Source organism: Aythya marila, assembly GCF_965140915.1.
Source record: "Aythya marila genome assembly, chromosome: 2".
In the NCBI taxonomy this organism is placed as follows: Eukaryota; Metazoa; Chordata; class Aves; order Anseriformes; family Anatidae; genus Aythya; species Aythya marila.
The window spans coordinates 57,939,369-57,957,543 of record NC_139043.1 but is presented as its reverse complement, the minus strand read 5'-3'; the positions used below and the strand labels follow the sequence as shown (position 1 = coordinate 57,957,543).

General features: G+C 42.4%; 2 protein-coding genes across 2 annotated transcripts in view; one reads left to right on the top strand and one right to left on the bottom strand.

The window, feature by feature from the left end:
* COA1 (cytochrome c oxidase assembly factor 1) overlaps window positions 1-12,597 on the bottom strand; it is a 52,755-nt gene extending 40,158 nt beyond the window's left edge. The window contains exon 1 of the mRNA XM_082752245.1: window positions 12,468-12,597. The gene's annotated coding sequence lies outside the window, so the exon portion shown is untranslated. The remainder of the gene's footprint in view (window positions 1-12,467) is intronic.
* Window positions 12,598-16,298: 3,701 nt separating this feature from the next.
* BLVRA (biliverdin reductase A) overlaps window positions 16,299-18,175 on the top strand; it is a 31,128-nt gene continuing 29,251 nt past the window's right edge. The window contains exon 1 of the mRNA XM_082754128.1: window positions 16,299-16,401. Coding sequence (XP_082610254.1) covers window positions 16,393-16,401 — 9 coding nt within the window. The 5' untranslated portion in view covers window positions 16,299-16,392. The remainder of the gene's footprint in view (window positions 16,402-18,175) is intronic.

Here is an 18,175-nt window from a genome sequence, read left to right as displayed (position 1 = left end):
TGATGGACTTACTGTAGCGTTCTTTTCTTCAGAAATTGAAAAGAAAAACAAAACAAAAAACAAAACAAAACAAAAACAAAACAAAACAAACAAAACAAAAACAAACAAACAAACAACAACAACAACAACAACAACAAATTTATCCTATATAGCCTGCCCTGATTTTTTTTTTGGTACAGTCTTTCCACAAAGTAATAGGAGTGAGACTTGTATGAAAAAGGAACCTCAAAAAGCCTTACTCATTTCTGCATGAGATACTTACACTCAGCGTGATCATGTGGTTTGTAAAGAGAAAATGAGCAAGTACATTAAAAGTTTTTCAATAAATCAACTTGTGACAGTTAACCCTTACTCATATATCAGTCAGGACATGCAAGCTTTACTGCCCCTGTAGTTTCTGATATTTTAACACTAAGGCAGCCCACAGCATCAGGATTTGGCCTGCTGTTCAGCTATGTGCTATGTCACCTGCCACACTCCGTGTGCCACTTAAAATACCAGTGTGGACAATGAATATGATTCCTGTGTTTTTTAAGAAACAGGGAAAGAGAGCAGGGTTTGGGGGAGTGTTTTTTAGGACAGTCAAAATTCACTCTGAAAATTACAAGTAAAATGAATTCTGATTAACACCATGAAAGTAACCACATCTGATCTGCAAACACACGTGGAATGATGAGTAAAAGTTTCTTTTTTACATGAACTGCTTTAAACTGATCACAAACTTTGGGGATTTGGCAGGGATTAAAGATTCACTTGGCAGCTGCTGTGTCCTTTAATAAGCTTCTTAACATCTATACTGACAGAAGCAGTGTGTCCTCATTTTAGCAAACCAGTCTGTCTCTGTCCAGGCTTCATTGCAGCTCCAGGGGCCAGGAAAAAGTGTTAAATGCAGTGATTCTTCTGCCCCCTTCAGGGAAATAATCTACTAAATAGATTTTCTTCAGACCCAGCCTTTGTGGAGCAGACAATAAAAGTATTAACTTGATTTCCGGCAGCTGCATGTAGCGCGTGGCTCTTCATGCTCTATTGAGGAGAAATTCACATAGCAAAAATCTGTGTTGTGCAGTGCTGTGTCCTGTTTTGGTACCTTCTGCCTTGGTTCAAGTCCACATCAAGCTTCTTCCTGAAGGCTTACTCAGCTCTGTAAGGATGGCCTCACTTTTTTCAGTATCCCAGAGTACCAAGGGCTTCCTTGCCACAGCCAGCACAGCCACAGTCTGACCCAGTCAAACCATCTTAATCTCTGTTTTGCACCCCCAGTTGCAACACGGAAATGCAAAAAAAAAAAATCTTTCCTCTTTCGAGATAAGTATTTTTCTCATCTTCAGATGGTACACTTCTTAGGACAGAGGGTTGACCATGTACTTACACAGAACCAAGCACAAATCACCCTTTGCGCTAAGTCTTTGTCGTCTCCGTGTTAAGAATAACTCCCTAAGATGCTGAATACTTTTTACTCAATGGCATTTATAGTTGAAACCACTGTAAAGCAGACCAGGCAGATTCTTACACTGGACCTTTAGTTTCATCTGGTTTCCATCCTCCTGACTTTCTATGTTCCGGGCAATTCCAGGCAAGTTTATTGCTGGTCTTACACTTGTCTTGTACAATCTTACACTGCTGGAGCCGTGCAAGTAAGGAACTGTAATAACAATACTAACTGCTCAGTTTTGACAGGACATAGCTATTTTTACTGGATTACTTTTCTGGCACAGTACTTAAAACACCAAATAATTTGACACCTGTAATTTTATACTTGGAATAACACAAGGTATTCATACTTCTTTTTATGTAAAGTAAGATAAAAGCAAACACTACATATGTTCTCATTCCAGTGCTGCTGTCTGGCAACTATGTGCCTAGGGGAAAAAAAAAAAAAGTTCTGTTACGTTACTGAATATGTGGAAAAGTAAAAGCTATGGAAAACAAATTATTAAGTATCTGATTTATTCCCCTGTTAGCACTAGACTGCTCTCTGCAGCATGTTTGAGTGTTGTGTCCAGTCTGGTTTTACAAGTTTCACATTACTTTCATTTATATCTTTAATACAGCGCTGAGTCCAGTGCGGTTTGGTACTGCTTATTTTCTTTGTCTTTCAACTAGAAGACTCAGTAGTAGACCAGCTGTTCATATAGAGTCTGCTCCAAAACTACTGGAAAAAATCTGGACTCTTTCCACTGACTTCAACAGACTTTGGATCAGGCTCACAGAAAGTCAGAGAATACATTTCATGTAAGACTAAGCAGGTTACAGTCAGCAAAGTATAAAGAGGATTAGCTGTGTACAATCCAAAGGCGTATTACTCTGCATGCTTTGGAAACAACTGGCTAACACACTTTCGCTTTCACAGGAAGAAAAGGCCAGATGCATTTCAGGTGCCCATCCACTAAGTCAACGCCACAACACCAGCAGCGAATTTGATCTGGACTCTGCCCGTTAGCCTCATTACAACTGAGATTTGCCTAAACTGGAGGTGAGGAAATGCATTTTCTATAAATACAAAAAGAATAAGCAAATGCTTTCTGCTTTCCAGTTGAACTCTTTGGAGAGACTCCTATGGAGTGAGGATTTGAGCAAACACAATGTGTTTTGGCTCTTTGTTCTTTCAGGAAAGGTTTGTCTCTCTTTTCTCTTCAGAACCTAAAATGGGTCGTATTTGGTTTAAAATACATATACTTAGACCATCACCAAAACAGATGGGTGGCCGAAACTGCTAATTCGAGCTTATTTTACAGAACACTGATACTGCAACACCCACCCACTGTGTATGCTTTGATTGCACGACTTCTGAGAACTAGAACGTGTTTTATCAAGAATTACTTTATCAGTGGGGTATTCATACTGAACAATACAGTCAAACAAAGATGGTGGAGTGCAGTTATTCTACCCACCCTTTCAAAGTTCACAGCAAACCCTGTCAGTTAATGATGTTCTCAGCTGCTGAGAATGCTTTAATCAATCAGACTTTTTTTTTTTCTATTTTTTTTTTTCTGCTCCCTCTGTTCCCTGTGGACAGGGAAACTTCATGGCACTGCTTTGTTGTATGATGTGTACAGTTATAACCTACGCTAAAAGTATGCCATTAATGAATGAACACTGGGTGTGTATGTCAAGCAGATGAGAACCTTCTTTTGATCTTCTGTGCTCCAGCGCTGTGGCAGACGGATGTCTAAACTGCTTTATTAATGTGCTGAAGTCTGCTATCATTTCTCAGACAATACCAAAGGAATAATCAGAATTTCATCACATTTTATTTTCTGATCTTCTACCTCAAACCTGTCTTGATGTTATATAGTTGAAAAATAACTCTTTTTCCCCCTATTTATACCTTTTCCAGGGTGTTGGGAAGAAGATATCATGGACTTGACACTCTCTGTAGCAGCCGTCATAAGCTTCTCAGAATTCTGTTTAATTTCAAAGCAATTTTCACAAGATATGCAATTTCCTGTAAGACCATGACATAGAATATTCCTGATAACACTTCCAAAACTGATTCTTAAGCTGTGGTGCCATGAAAACTGTGAATCCACACACTGATTTGAATGACACTTCCCCGAACTGAATGACAAATCTTTAAGTGACAAGGGCAAGAAAAGAAGAGGCACAGTAGTGACTCTGTTCTGTAAAAGAACGAAATCAAAATACTGCTTCATAGGCAATTAAGCTCATCTAATGTGTCACTGTTGCAAAAGTGCAAGGACAAGTCTCTCTCACAGTCTTTTTCCCAGCCTCCTGGCTGCACTTGAAGAAGCTTTGGTACTCCTCTGGTCCTTCGACTTAAACTTGTCATTTAGCTTGCTGATTTACATCACTATTCCAGAGAAAAATATCCACCTTTCTGGTTTTTTTTCTTCTTCCAGGCTAATAAGTCAAAATGGCTAATGGAGAGACCCAGAACACACCAGAACCTACACAATGGGAGCATCAGGATGTCCAAGACCATGGGAACTGGGGACTGTCACCTCTCTCTTTTGGCAGCAGCAAACTGTGAAATTGTCTCAGGGTGTCTCGTGGAAGTACTACATTACTGCAAGTACTTGTCACTAGAGGGAAAAGGTAAATCAAAGGAAGAAGTGGAATAAGTATGAATCCTGATCAATGTTGTTTTGGAGGTGTGTGGATATAAGGTGGCAAGTGTTAGGGGTAGGAATTCCCTGTGCCTACAGAGGATTTCATGGGCAGCAAAAAGCAAGTGCATATGCAGCAGCTGCAGCACACCCAGGAACGAGCGGATGTATAATCTACATGCAAATAACTGCATAGTTCCCTTCTGAAAGTATGGGGCAGACTGCACAGTCCTAGTAGCTGCACAACATGTTTACAGCAAGTCTGCTGTTTCTGAAGAGTTTCGTACTTACTATGCACGGGAAGAGAGCACAGCACACAGACAGCTGCTCCCGCTAGGCTGCTTCATGTTCTGTGACTGCAGAGCATTCTCATACTCCTTATGTCCACGGTCTCCAGGCATGCAGCAACTAGTTCAGAAACGTCTGCTCCCTACACCTACCAGACATCCAGAAAGCCCAGAATTTTTAATGAAGTCCTCAAAATCTACCTACATTTGATTTCCAGTCAGAAAGAGTAAATGTGTATGGGAAAATGAAGCCTGCAACACCAGAAGGTTCTTCTCTACCTGTAGAAAAACAAACATGGGGCAACAGAAGTTTAGGAACACCTCTTACTAAGAACTGAAGACAGGGATGGAGCTCAAGTCTTAAGTTCTTCACCTGTCTTTCTAGTGCCTTGATTTACCATAACTCCATCTTACTACAGAGTTGAAGCAACATGCTTTCACATAACGGCAATGTGAGAGGTGTCCTGCAGTTCAGCTTCACAAATATTCCTGTTGCTGGGGTCACTACAAAACCTGCATTGGGAACTTATTTCAAGTCTAGACACCCGTGAAGAAAATAACTGTAAACGAATAAGAGGCTATGCACTATTGTGAGAATCCACCCTTCTCTCTCCTTTATATGGCGTTGGCTTATAAAATTAATTACTTATGTACCTCACAGAGACGCAATACTTAATTAATATTTGTTAAGTGCTTTGAAATTCTCGTTGAAGGCATCATACCAGTGTGTATTATGACTAACAGTGTGAAAGTGATGCCAATGGTGTTGCTCAAGCAGAGTGCTGAAGGGATACCTACTGAGTTTCTCATTTAAAAAGGGGCATTGATATGAAGGAGGTTTAGAAAAGTGTTTTAAGACGCAATTTATCACAGAGGAACAGGAAGAATTCAGGAGGAAGAGTGCTGAAACAGTTTTCAGAGTGCATTAACTCCTGTAAAGTAAGAGAGTAAGTACCTAGCATAAAATCCTGGCACCAGTCAAGTACATGGAAAATGTTTTCACCAACTTCAGTGAGGTGAAGATTGTATTTTAGGATTAGCTTCTCTCACAGTTTCTAAGACATGTATCCAGCATCCCATACACCGGTTTGCAACTTTGTGTGGCTGTTTGTTTACAGTTTAGGTTCAAGAAGCAGCCTCATCAAGCTAGGGCATGCTTACCATGCAAAATAACTCCAAATCACCTTTCTACTACATCCCACATTTAGAGTAAATCTTTCCATTCTGTTAATGAATTTGGACCTGAGCTACCTATATAGGTTGGTGGCAAAACTCCAATTAAATGGAAGCAGGGTGGAGATCACCATATATTTTGTAATGAAGGGGGGAGGAAAACACCCTATATGTATCAGTGGCTGTAACCCATATATGACCATAAGTTTCAGTTCATTTATTCCAAAACCTGTGGAATTTCTAATTAATTCCTGACAGTGGGGAAAATGAGACTATGTAAATTCAAACTTTTTTTTTTTTAAAGCAAAATACAGAATATTTGTATTTCAGGATTACTCCTTCATGCCTAACAGGACAGACATACACCTCACCACTTCAGGCTAAGGGAGGGAGAGTTAAAGAGCACAATTTCCACCTGGAAGCCTTGCACCTGGGAAGCTTGAAGGAGAAATGCTATAAATAGTAGCAGGTAAGAGGCAGGAGGAATTGAAAGAACCTGGGATCTTCCTGCATTGGGAGGAATCATTTTACAGCTGGAGTCTACATAACCCTTAGGTAGGAGACTGAATGTGTTATAAAGCACTTTTTTTTTTTAATTATTTTTTAAGGAATGAGGCTTGTTATTTATTGTATATGGGGCCCTTAGTAAGCTGTTAATTGTTTTTGTTTTTTTTTTTATTCAAATGGTGTGTTATGGCTTCTGTTGAGTATCTCTCAATGTATTCCTATGCTGTATAGGGAATCCTAGAAGTACTACCTATTGTAAATAATCTCTTAATGTAGGCTTCACCAATTTTGCCACATGTAGAAATGTACGACATCAAGCCAGCGCTTCTAAAGCACCATTGTGTCTGTGCTGTTGCCTAGACCAAATGTAATGATAAAAAAAAAAAAAATCCTAATATTATGCACTATGGGCTTGTGCTAATATGCTGCATCTTTATAGTTAAGATAGATTATTAAGAATTATAGCTATACTATAGGCTCTGAAGCATGTAGGTTTTTAGTCTTCTCCCTGTGTACTTGTATAGCTGTATCCACTAATGCACATCTTCTGTAAAACCCAAGGAAATGTTCCTGGATGCCAGAATTAAACTTAAGTAACTGCAGCTCTAATAACTTGTGTGCAGTTCTCTGCTTCCTATTTAACAGAAGGCTTTCCCAAGCTTCTTACAGCAGCTCACGTTGTAGCTATATGTGCTGACAGTTGCTTTCCAGTCGTACTGGAATAAGCAACATCATTCTTCCATCTGAACTCAATACTCAGGCTGGTTTGGCATCTGACCTAAACCATGCTGCAGCCCTCTGAATTCCAGGGTGGAATGATGGTAAAGGGCCACGGCAGAACTCCAGCCTACAGCTCTTAATTCACTACACGTTAAATGGCTGGTATTTGGAGTTGTGTGAAAACAGTGCCGTGGCTCTTCTTTAGACAGATAAGCTGTCTTTTTCCTCTGAATGCTCATTAATAAGATACTTGCTGGGCAACCAGTCCCATCAAACATGACAAATGTTTCTCTGCGGCCTACCTTTTACTAGGGCTGGTGATAATGGTGGGAAGGTAGCATAGAGGGAAAAATGATTGTCTGCTGCTTGGCAAGACTGCTTTGAGGGAAAGTCCCTCCAAAGACCCTTACTTGTGCTTTGCAGGGAGCTCATTCAGAGGAGAATGATATAAGAGATAAATGTGTTTTATGTGAGTCAAAGAGTTAGTGATACCATCCACATTGAGCTAACAAGACAGAGGATTTTTAAGACAATACCTTTTCCTCCCATAAGACTTAATAAAAAGATATTTCATGGCTTGTTCTCCTCACTGAGTCCATCTACATTATCCCTGATTTTTTTTTTTTACCTGGCTAGCCCTAGCTTTCACAGAATCACAGAACTGTAGGGGTTGGAAGGGACCTCGAAAGATCATCAGGCCCAACCCCCCACCAAAGCAGGTTCCTCAGAGCAGGCTGTCCAGGTAGGTGTCCAGACAGGCCTTGATTATCTCCAGAGAAGGAGACTCAGACAAGCTTTCTTGTACTGGTTTATACTCTCCCTCCCTGGTAGGTTGAAAAGCAGTCTAGTAGCAATCTCTGTCAAAACCAACCAAATAAAAAAAACACCAATATCTATATGGAGAGGAGCTGAAATGCCTCTAAGCACATCTGATAGATCCTCATTGCTCTACCTACCATGCTTTTCAGAGTCAATCCTTGCAGCTCTAATCTAAGTTACATGTCTGTGCCCAGTTCTAATGTTAATGTTGCTTTCACATTTTTCTTATGCCACAAACAGGACACAAATCCTTGTTTTCTTGTCAGTTTTTCTCTGACAAGACTTGCATTCCTTCCACCTATAACCTGCCACAGGGAATCCTGTAAATACAGGGTGAGTAGACTTTAACAAATGTCTCTTCATTCCTGACCATCTTCTCTTCTCCCAGCTCATAAATACCCTACATACATTTCCCACCCTCAGGTGAATAATTTTTCACGTAGCTTTTAACCCAGTGTTGTTTAGATGAGCCTGTCTTTTCAAGCAGTCTAACTCCTGGTGTACCAACCCTTGTTTACACCTTCAATTTGTGGTATTCACCAACACCATACAAACAGTTGCAGAGGGCTGAGACTGGGAAACACTGACCTAAGATGATGGAAACATGAGGGTTAAAAAGACCTACAAGATCCTCTGGTGCAACCATCCCCCTACCACCAATGTCACCCACTAAACCACATCCCCAAGCACCACGTCCAACCTTTCCTTGAACACCCCCAGGGATGGTGACTCTACCACCTCCCTGGGCAACCCGTCCCAATGCCTGACTGCTCCTTCTGAGGAGAAATGTCTCCTCTTTTCCAACCTGACCCTCCCCTGGCACAACTTAAGGCTAGTCCCTCTTGTCCTAAAGATGTTTGGAAATGTCAGAGTTCTCATGGATCAAACATCCCAATGGGTGTTCCTGTTCCCTATGGGCCTTCCTTCAGGGAGAGTTCAAATAGATCAGTTCCTAATTAGCTTAACACTAGACTGATCTCTTAGATACAGCCAGCAGTAATTATACCTCAGGAAATAGTACAGGTTTGTAAATCAGAGTATCTCATGCTGAGGGCTCTATATAGGTCACTGTATCCCAGTATATAGGTCATGTGTGGTCAGTTTGGACTTACTCTTGTGAGCTCTCCCACCCATGAGTGGGTGGGCATGGGAGCACACATGCTCTCGAGGTGCAGCTTCTGGAGGTCTATCTGAAAACTTCGAGGTCAAGCCAAAATGCTGGACACAAATATTGCTTCAAGACCACGTTCCTGGTTCTAGCTCATTTAGCATCATCAAAATGAGCACCTACACTAGGTCTAAAATGTAGATCAACACCTGCCAGACAGAGTAGGAGACTGCTGCTGGCATTAATGATGTTAATCTGCATCTGGAGCATGGCACACAGGGACATGGAAGACTTCTATCTCTGTCAGTTAATAGTGGGAGAAGCTTACAATGCTGTTCTTCAAAGCAGATACAGCTAGATATGTGAAAAATGAAAACATTCACTATTTGTGTGTCTCTAGTTTGATCTGTGAGGTGCCCGATAACAAGATGGCAGAAAACATTTTTAGCTAAAGCATAATTAGCCTTACTATGCATATTGTAGTGATTAAGCCCAAGAACAACTTCTCTGGGGGGGGTTGAGTGAAAATAGTGGGGAAGGGGGGAAAAACCCACCAAATTATCTGCTATATGCAGAGCATACGCAAAGTATTGAGGCATTTCCAGAAACAAGGACTATGTAGTTTTAGCTTTTGGTATGCTGTGCAATGATTTAATGAAAATATGTAAATACAAAGAAAAGCAAATTACCCTGCCCTCCCTGGAGGTGACAAGGGTTTAGATATATCCATTGTTACTGCTGTGCTGTTTTTAAAGAAAAACATCCCTACCCTCCCCAATACATAAAAGTAATCTATTATCTAACTGTAGATGCTCTAATATCAGGAAGCATTTCTGGAATATGCTTAAAAGCAAGTAGTTGATGTCTTTTTCAAGCATTTTACAAGAGGGAAAAGACTAAGATGTAACACTGAACTGATAACCATTTGTAAAATCTCAAGTTCTCTTGTGTATCAGTTAGTTTTCCAGAAGCATACTCTCAAACCATTTATAATCCTTATGATATGCTGAGCAGACAAATCTAAGACCATATCTTCAAGAGGTTACATCCCACGTTAGCTTTATGGTCCTGTAACTGCTGCTTGCTTACAGAAACTGAGAAACAATACAGGTTTTTTCTCTGCAACCTCCTCAGCTATGCAAAATCATAGCTCTAAATTCTAGACAGAGTCACTAACAGCTCTACAGACAAATGGAAGAACCCATCTAAGTTCCTTTCTTCCTCTCTTTGCTCTTCCCCCAGCTTGAATATGTAGGCATATTGTGTTCATGCACATCAGTTGACTTCAGCTTTTGTGGCACTTCTGCAGCTGAGAGTTGGACAAGCAGCGAGGTGTCTCAGTGCAAAGCAGGCGTCCTTCAGGTCAGTATCTCAAGATCAGTTACAGTTCTCAGAACAACCACAAATAGGGCTGCCACCAAATGATTCTCAGAGCTGCTCTAAAGGCTGTCCTGCAGACTTCCTAGGTAAGGTAGTCTGAGAAAATAAGAGAACCTGTTGTGAAATAATGCTTGAGTGGAGCTCTGGTGTTCACCAGATCAGTCACATTCGCCTGTGCCTGCTAGACTGTGCCAGGTATATACAAAAGGCCAAGTGCAGGAACAGTCACATTGTTGGGGAGGGCATGTGTGTGCCTCTCCCTTTGTGTAAGCAGCAACAGTAAAAGCTACCTTAACTGTAGCAAAAACAACCCAGCATCAACTCTTCCTCTTGCTTCATCTTATGCTGTGGTCAGATTCGCAAAGTTAAGCGTGTATCTTGCTTTTTTTTGCTCCTCTGGCATTATGTCAAAACCCAGAAGTTTTGTATTAGTACTTTCTCAGCCACTTTTCTATATCAACAGACATGCAAAGCCTCTGACTTCTAGGGAATAACCAGCTTTGAAGTAAAATACAGGCAGCAATAATCCATGCACACTTCATTAACTTCAGAACTGCTAAAGCAAAGTACTACTTAGAAAAAGCTGTAACATAGTAATGAAGGGTTTGGGTTTTATTTTTCTAATCCTGAAAGCTCCTTATCTCTATTCTCCATGTTTTTTCATTCAATTTACAGAAGTCCAAATTAAAGCTCATGTAACAAAGACGCTAAATTTTGACTAACCTCTTCACTTCCTGCCCTACTCTCTCAATGCAATCCCTTTCTTCCTTAGGGGAACAAATGCAACAACTTGAACTGCTGCATTGTTTGGTTAAGATAACAATAATTTGAGTTGCTGAAATATCCCAAACCAGCCAAATTCCACTGAACACACAAAGTAAATGTGAAGAAAAGTTAAGATAGTGAAAGCCAGTAATTCTTTTCAAGTCTTAACTGAGACAAAGTGATCTCTAAGCACTACACTGCCGAAAGGACAGTATTTTATCTCTCGTCAACATGCATGCATCTTTTTCTACCACACCCCAGTCACATTTAAGAGCCTTTAACATGGGCTACTGCAGGCAATGTAACTAGTTTACTGCTCACATTTCAATTGAAGCGTGTCAAAACAGACTGAGTGTATATTAATGCTGCATCGAGGTGCAGCTGTAACCCTCTGCTGAAAGGGGTGCAAGAGTGGGCATCTGCAGGGTATGCCATGCCCGGAAAGCTGTGATACACTGGAAAACCAACTTTTAAGAAGCCAGCGGATGGCCAAACCCGATACAAGACGTACAGCACGATGTGCAGCTGGGGCAGTGGAACAGGGCCATCTTGCTGTCGCAGCCTGCTATTGCTCCAGCTTGTGAAAGGAAAGTGGCCTAAGGGGGCAGGCTCACTCTTTCGTGTGTCAGTGCTTCGGTTTATCAAAAAACGGCACTAAAAGAAGCAATGCAGCCAACTTTTGTGCCCTATGCTACATGCTCTCTTCTTGTGCTTCGCGTAAATCAGCAGGAAGTTAATAACTTTAAACCAACCGGGCAGGGAGGCAGAGGAGGAGTTAGCTTCAATAAAAAGGGATGGGGGGGGGAGGACACTGACAGACAGACCTTGTCTCATTTAGGGATGATCAATCTTAAACTGGAAGGTTTTGATTTTTAAGGAAAGATAGCAATTCCTTTTCTTCATGGTGTTATAGGAACATTAAAATATGCTCAGGACAACTCATTCAAAAGTTGTAGCAGAATGGAAAAGGTAAATTGGACTCTAGTTTTCTTTGTGGGTGAATGACACAGTAAATGATCTGCTTTGTCTGCTTTAATTCTTCAAATTTCTTCTAGCTGTGCTTCTGCCATTAGCTTTCCTGCAGCACACGGTACTGTGGGTCCATGCCTGTTTTAACATCGCAGGGACTGAGTGCTGGTCCCATGGGGCAGCAGTGGGGCCACTGCCTCCTCCACCCCAAACCACCTGCCCTGGAGCTGGCGGTGCTCACCGGTGTCCCTGGAAAAGGTTATTTAGGTGGGTGAAGCTACTGTTAGGGGACACCTGTCCCTGAGTCGTCTTCACAGCAACCTGAATTGTTTTTCATTGGTTTTGGTTGCAGCTCCCTAGATGAATTTGCCTCGCATCTAAAACCAGGCAGTATCTACTTAAAATATAATCACCATTAACACTGCCCTGCTAATCGCACCGTGTATATTACTGCAGTCGTTCCTCCCCTTGCGTGTCCTAGACTCCTCGCTCACCAGGCATGCACCCACCTCCTGCACTGCTCCCCCCCCCCGGGGTGCCACCCCGCTCTCACCCCCACCACCCTTACAAAGTGCCTTATCCGCCATCCCCCCCACACAGAGCCTGGGGTCCCTCCCCGCCGCCATTTTGTGCCCCCTCCCCCGGCCGCCATCACGGCGGCGCCTGACTCACGGCAGCGGCGGGCGGGCGGGCTCACGCCTGGGCCGTGGGGGCCGCCATTGCCGCGGGCTGCGGCGCTGCCAGGGGGCGCTGCGGGCGGCTGAGGAGCTGGGGTGGGAGGCGAAGCTGTGGCAGCCCCTGTGTTTAAACAAGGGGATGGCTTTGGGGGTCCTTCTTCTCTCTTCTTTGGGGCAGGATTGGGGGTTTCCTGGGTCTGTGCCCTTTTGGGAGGGAGCGGCGGGTGTCCCGCTACCCTGACCTTGGCTATGGGGGTGAGGCGGTTGTGGTTGGAGGGGAGCCTTGCTTATGTTCTCCGTCAGATGACAGAAAAGAGGAATAAATTGCATCTTTGCGACTGATTCTTTGCATCTAATTTGATCAGATTCCATAAACTGAGATATATATTTATTTACTATAATCTTTTCATTCCAAATGTATCACTCGTTATTGTACCACAAGCTGATGCCCCTGTCAGTTTATTTAGCAGGCTTTCTGGGGCTGTAACAGACCAGCACTTAGGCTCTAGCATTCGTAAAGTGTGTTTATTGCTAGATTACAGGATCCTGAGTGTTGGCTCACAATAGCTTTGATTCATCTGAAATTAAATGGTGACTGTACCCGTAATTTCAGTTTGTCGTCCTGTTATTTCTCACTGTCATACATGCTTTGATAATACGTTGCATTGCTCTTCCTGACTGAGGAGCTGAATTCAACACTCTTCTCAATGCTGTTTTTTCTTATCCAAATAGTTTTCAACTATTTTTTTTTTTTACATGTTTTGGCTTGCCATACTAGTGGAATACTAGCTGCTATTGAATTCTCACAAACACACCTGCTTTTTCCCTTCAAGGACTTCAACTGCTTACCAGACAAGTCGTATCATCGCAGTGACAATTATTTTGTTGTGCATTGTTTAGGCGTTCCTGACAAAATAATTGAAAAGTGAAAAACTGCTAGGTTGTAGCAAAGTGAGTTAATGCATCTGGCACTTGCTAGGACTTGTAACACTCCTGTGTGTGTGGCAGGTGAGAGTGGGGGGCACAAAAAGACAAACAGCAAAACAAAGCAATGTGCAAATGCAACAAAAAATCCAGTCAGAAATACAGGACAACTAGAAGGGGGGTGGCAGCCCATAGTAGTGGGAAATCAACCTGTGCTTGTGCAAATAAGGCCTGTTAGGAGACTTTTGTCTGCAAAGCTGTAGGCTTTTTAACCCTCTTTCTTTCCTCAAGCCTCTCGTGCCTCTCTACTGACATTCTTTGTGGGAATCTGTTACCTTTATGTTCAGTGGTGGTCTGACTCCAACATACCTAATTACTCTCTAAAAAAGAATCTGTTCTATACATTTCAGTCCTGAAGAAGGATTTTCATGCCAAAAGCTTGTCTACAGTTCTCAGCTATGCTTATGTAGTAGACCTAAGTACATCTGCAAGCCTTCTCCTTGTCAGTTTGCCATGAGGAAAGCTGTACAATATCCATCCAACTTTGTTGAAGTTTTATTTGTATTGAAAGATCTTCATTATTTACAGATACTTTCTCTACCATTTTCATACTAGTTGAGGAACAGACTGCTTAAGACAAGGCACTATTTGGTGCTGCTTCCAAAGTCAGTGTTTCCCCCTGCCCACATTCACCATCCTAGGGACCCCAGCTTCTCTTGCCATGCTGGCTGCTCATCTCACAGCCACAAAAGGCTGCTCTGGAGTCCATGTCTCGTTCCTCTCTGAAGGAAAAGCTCCCCTGCACTCTGATCTTGCCTAGGTTTGGAGTTAAGTGTTCGGTTTGTTATCTGGCCACCTGCATAAATACACAAACCTGTGGCAGTCCAAGCTTGAGGCTGTTCGCAGGGATCAAACAGCAAGCAGTGATGCCAAAAAGCATAGTTGTCCGACAAGTTTAAGCTAACCTAAATTTACAGCATGCTGGAAAGAGGCAGTTCTGTCCTGTTTGGCTGCATGTTGCCACTCCCACCCTTGTTTTGGAAGCTGATCCATCTGAAAAGTGGGGATTTTTTTTAATTTATTTTTTATAAGGTTAATTATGAGATCAAACAGGTTCTGGATCCTGTAGAACACATGGCTGTACAATTGATACCACTCTTTCTGAATCTGAAGATGCATCTGCCTCTAATCAGTCCCATATGCATTATTTCATACATTCTGCTATTTGTTATGGTTTCCTATCATGTGCTAATTGATTCATTATTTTTTGCTAAGCATACAGTCACATGCTACTCATTAGCAGTCCCATATGCTGAACTCATGTTGGATACCTTTTAAATGCCATATATCCTGGCCTGCCAGCCCTTCTATAGGCAAAACAACACATGTTGCTGACCTTCATTCATGCCTTGCACTTTAAACTTCCTGCTCATTAGTCTTCTATGTAATTCTTTAGTCACACTCTGGAGCTCCTCCTTATTGCAGTTGTGTAATGACTGTAATTAGAGCTGCTGATTACATAGATCCGTGCTTTAGCCTCTGGTACTACAAAGTGTTTGACAGGGGGAGGAAAGAATTTTGAAACACCATGTGACATTTTTGAAACACCCAGCATAGTTAAATCAGTATAAAACCTGTGTTCAGATTAAGTTATTTTAGACCATGGAGGTCTTGCCTGTGTTATAGCTCTGTAAGTGGCTCAGAAAACATGACTATAGAAAAGCAAATGTGGCTGTAAGGAGGCTAACTGGTTTCCCAACTACTTGCTGGTAGGGAAGTTAACTGGTCAGAATAAATGAGAAAAGATGAAAAAAATAGTTTATCCTATAACCTTACAATCCCATCCTGCAGATTTTTATAATATAGAATTAACAGGATCTATAGCTGCACTGAATTTTTAAGCCTTATAGGAAAAGACAGACTACTTATACTATTACCACTTATAGATAGCGTGCCCTAAGGTTTTCTGGAAACAGGTCGAATAGAAGACATTTAGGTGGAAAAGATATTGTTACAGATTCCTCTGGAGTTATTTCTACTTTACATCTGAAGCAAGTGAGTACTGAAGCAGATCCTTTGTACCTGCAGTCTGAATTTGACACGGTTTCAGGTGCTGTCATGGCCTGTGAATGCCCAACATCAGCACGGTGTAGCACAAGCTGTGGAATTCACGCTGTGTGTTTCGTATTCTGTTTATTGCAGGAACTACTGGCCTCCAGGAAAACAGCTGCACCCTCCCAGACTTTTATCTTCCAAGCTCCGAACGAAGCAGCTGAAAGCCCTGTTGCTGGTAGATAAGCAGCACAAGTTGAGGGGGTAGTAGAGAGGCTGGCAGTGAGAGCTAGGTAAAAAACACCTCTCCAAGGAACAGCTGGTGCTAAAGCATGGTGCATCGCAGCCCTGGAAGCAATTTCTACAGGAAGCAGGGCAAATAGCCCTGAGTAAGAGCTTGTGTAATGCCTGGGTTGTCCCAGCCGCTACTCCTTGTGTGCAGCCTGCTTGGGCGAAGCCAGGCACAGGCTGATGCGGTTGCTTTTCCATCAGGGGGGCTTGGCGCTGCCGAGACCCCCATTTCCCTGAGCAAGGACTCAGCCTGCACCATAAACCTTGTGGATGCAGCAACAGGGCTGATGTGCTGGGCTCTGGGTGGTGCTCGGCTGCGACTTCACCGGGGTCTCAACCCGGGCTGCTTAACCAGGGGCTTCTCCAGGTCCCCACGGGGGTGAGGACGCCCCTCGCTGGCCAGGTGCTGCTGTCTCGTTATCTGCCGGGCTGAGCGCCTGCCTGCAGCAGCCTCTGTGGTGCCGCAGCTGCTTGCTGCAGGGCGATATCCCGCCCCTATAGCGCCCTTATTGGGTTCCTGGCCCAGGGGGTGTTGCCGCAGCGGTGGCCGGGCAGCGGGGCAGTGATGTGCTGCTGCGGCTGCAGGGCGTTGTGTAAGGAGGAGCTGCAGGGAGCGGAGGGGAATTAAGCAGGATCGCAGTGCTCCTCTGTGAATGGAAGAGGTTAGTGACTATTACTTAACCCCTGCTAACAGTAATTGGGAGCTGGAAGCACCGCTGTAGTTTTCTCGGCCCCAAGGTGGGCAAGCCAGCGGGGGGAGCAGAGAGAGGAGAAGAGAAAAGCCCTTTTTTTGGAAAAACGCCCAAGCTGCGCTGAAGCAGAGAATTAGCTTATAAATGATATGGAAGTGGCCAAGTAGCACAGTGGGGTGGCTGGAGCAGTGTGTGGTGAGCAAGTGAGAGTCCACCCCAAGCCTCTTCTATGAGGTGTCTGCAGGGCTTCTTTACAGGAGTGCTGATCTTCCTGCAAGCCCTGTTAAAAGCCACGGTTACCGCAGGTGTCTGACACCCCCTTCGGAAACAACAGCCCACTGACCTTAGTTCACCTGTGTGGAGATGATATTCTCCTGTCCTGAAAGGATTGTGATGGGTGGGGCCGTGTTCCAGACCACATTTTGGTGGGAAAACGGCAATTCTCATCTTCTCAGATGCATCATACAATCCACACGTGAAGTTGGAACTTTACTAATATTACTTTATCCTCTAGTCACAGCTGTCACTTACCTCTATCTTAACAAAAAAAGACCAACCAAACAAAAACAACAATCAAGCTGTGTATTGTAGCTCAGCCTACTCACAGAAAGAGAGGCTCAGCCTTTATATAACTTTCCTGGCATCATGCTGAACCTCCGCGTTGGAGGTTGTTCAAAAAATCAAGCTAGTGTTAATTAGGGCAGCAGTTTATTGGACTGATTTTGCGTGAAATCATTTTTATCACACTCCTTCCGTTGGTTTGCCAAATTAATTTTCCTGGATTGAAGGTAGTCATTCAGCTGTTAGTCCTCTGACTCCAGTTGCTAATGCAGAATGACACCGTGCCAAAAATCAATAACGTAGTTCTTGAGCATCTTCCTGTCATTTGTATGAATAATGGGCAAATAAAGACAAATCTGTTTCAATAATACAAAACAAAGACAAATCTGTTTCAATAATACAAATCCAACCTGACGTTTAGTTTTCACAAAATGAAGAGCAATAATTAAATGTTTAAAAGTATACTCAGATAACTAAAAGTAGACCAAGTTAGCTAAATATCCTTCACAGATGTTTATGTTAAGAACTAATAATATATTCTAAGCAAATACAAGTTGCTGAAATAAAACTAATAGTGCTCTATATCAAAACCTCTCTAAACAGGGTATTGTGTTGTTTCAGTTGGAAACTGACAGCCCGAAACTTCCTTCAAAATGCCAAGACTTAAATTAGTTTGTTAACTGAACAAATGTTTAACAAACATTTAGTGAACAAACATTAGTAAACATTTGTTCACTAAAGTTAAAAATGAATAGGAAATATAACAAAGCCTTAGTTAAAGTCTTACTAAAACTATTGTCACAGGCAGTGGATGGAACTTAGACATTCAATAACTGATATTTTAAATATTTAAGTATTTAAAATATTAATGGTTAATATTTCTACTGTAGGACCGGGGAACTTCCCTTATACTTGAGGGTTAATGTATTCTGGACATGTCCTGCTAAATTCACATGGATGTTCTCAACAGACTTTTTTCTAATACCAACCTCACAGTTTCTTTAGCAAGTGAGCTCAGTTACTGCTTAGAAGCAACCAGAGTTCAACTCAATGCAGTATAGTTTGTGTTATCCTTATAGGAAGGGCAGTGCATATTTTATGTAGCTGAAGAGAAGAATTGATCTAATTTTCAGGGTTTTTATTATCCTTTTTACCTCCCAAATTGTTGCGTTAACCAGACATC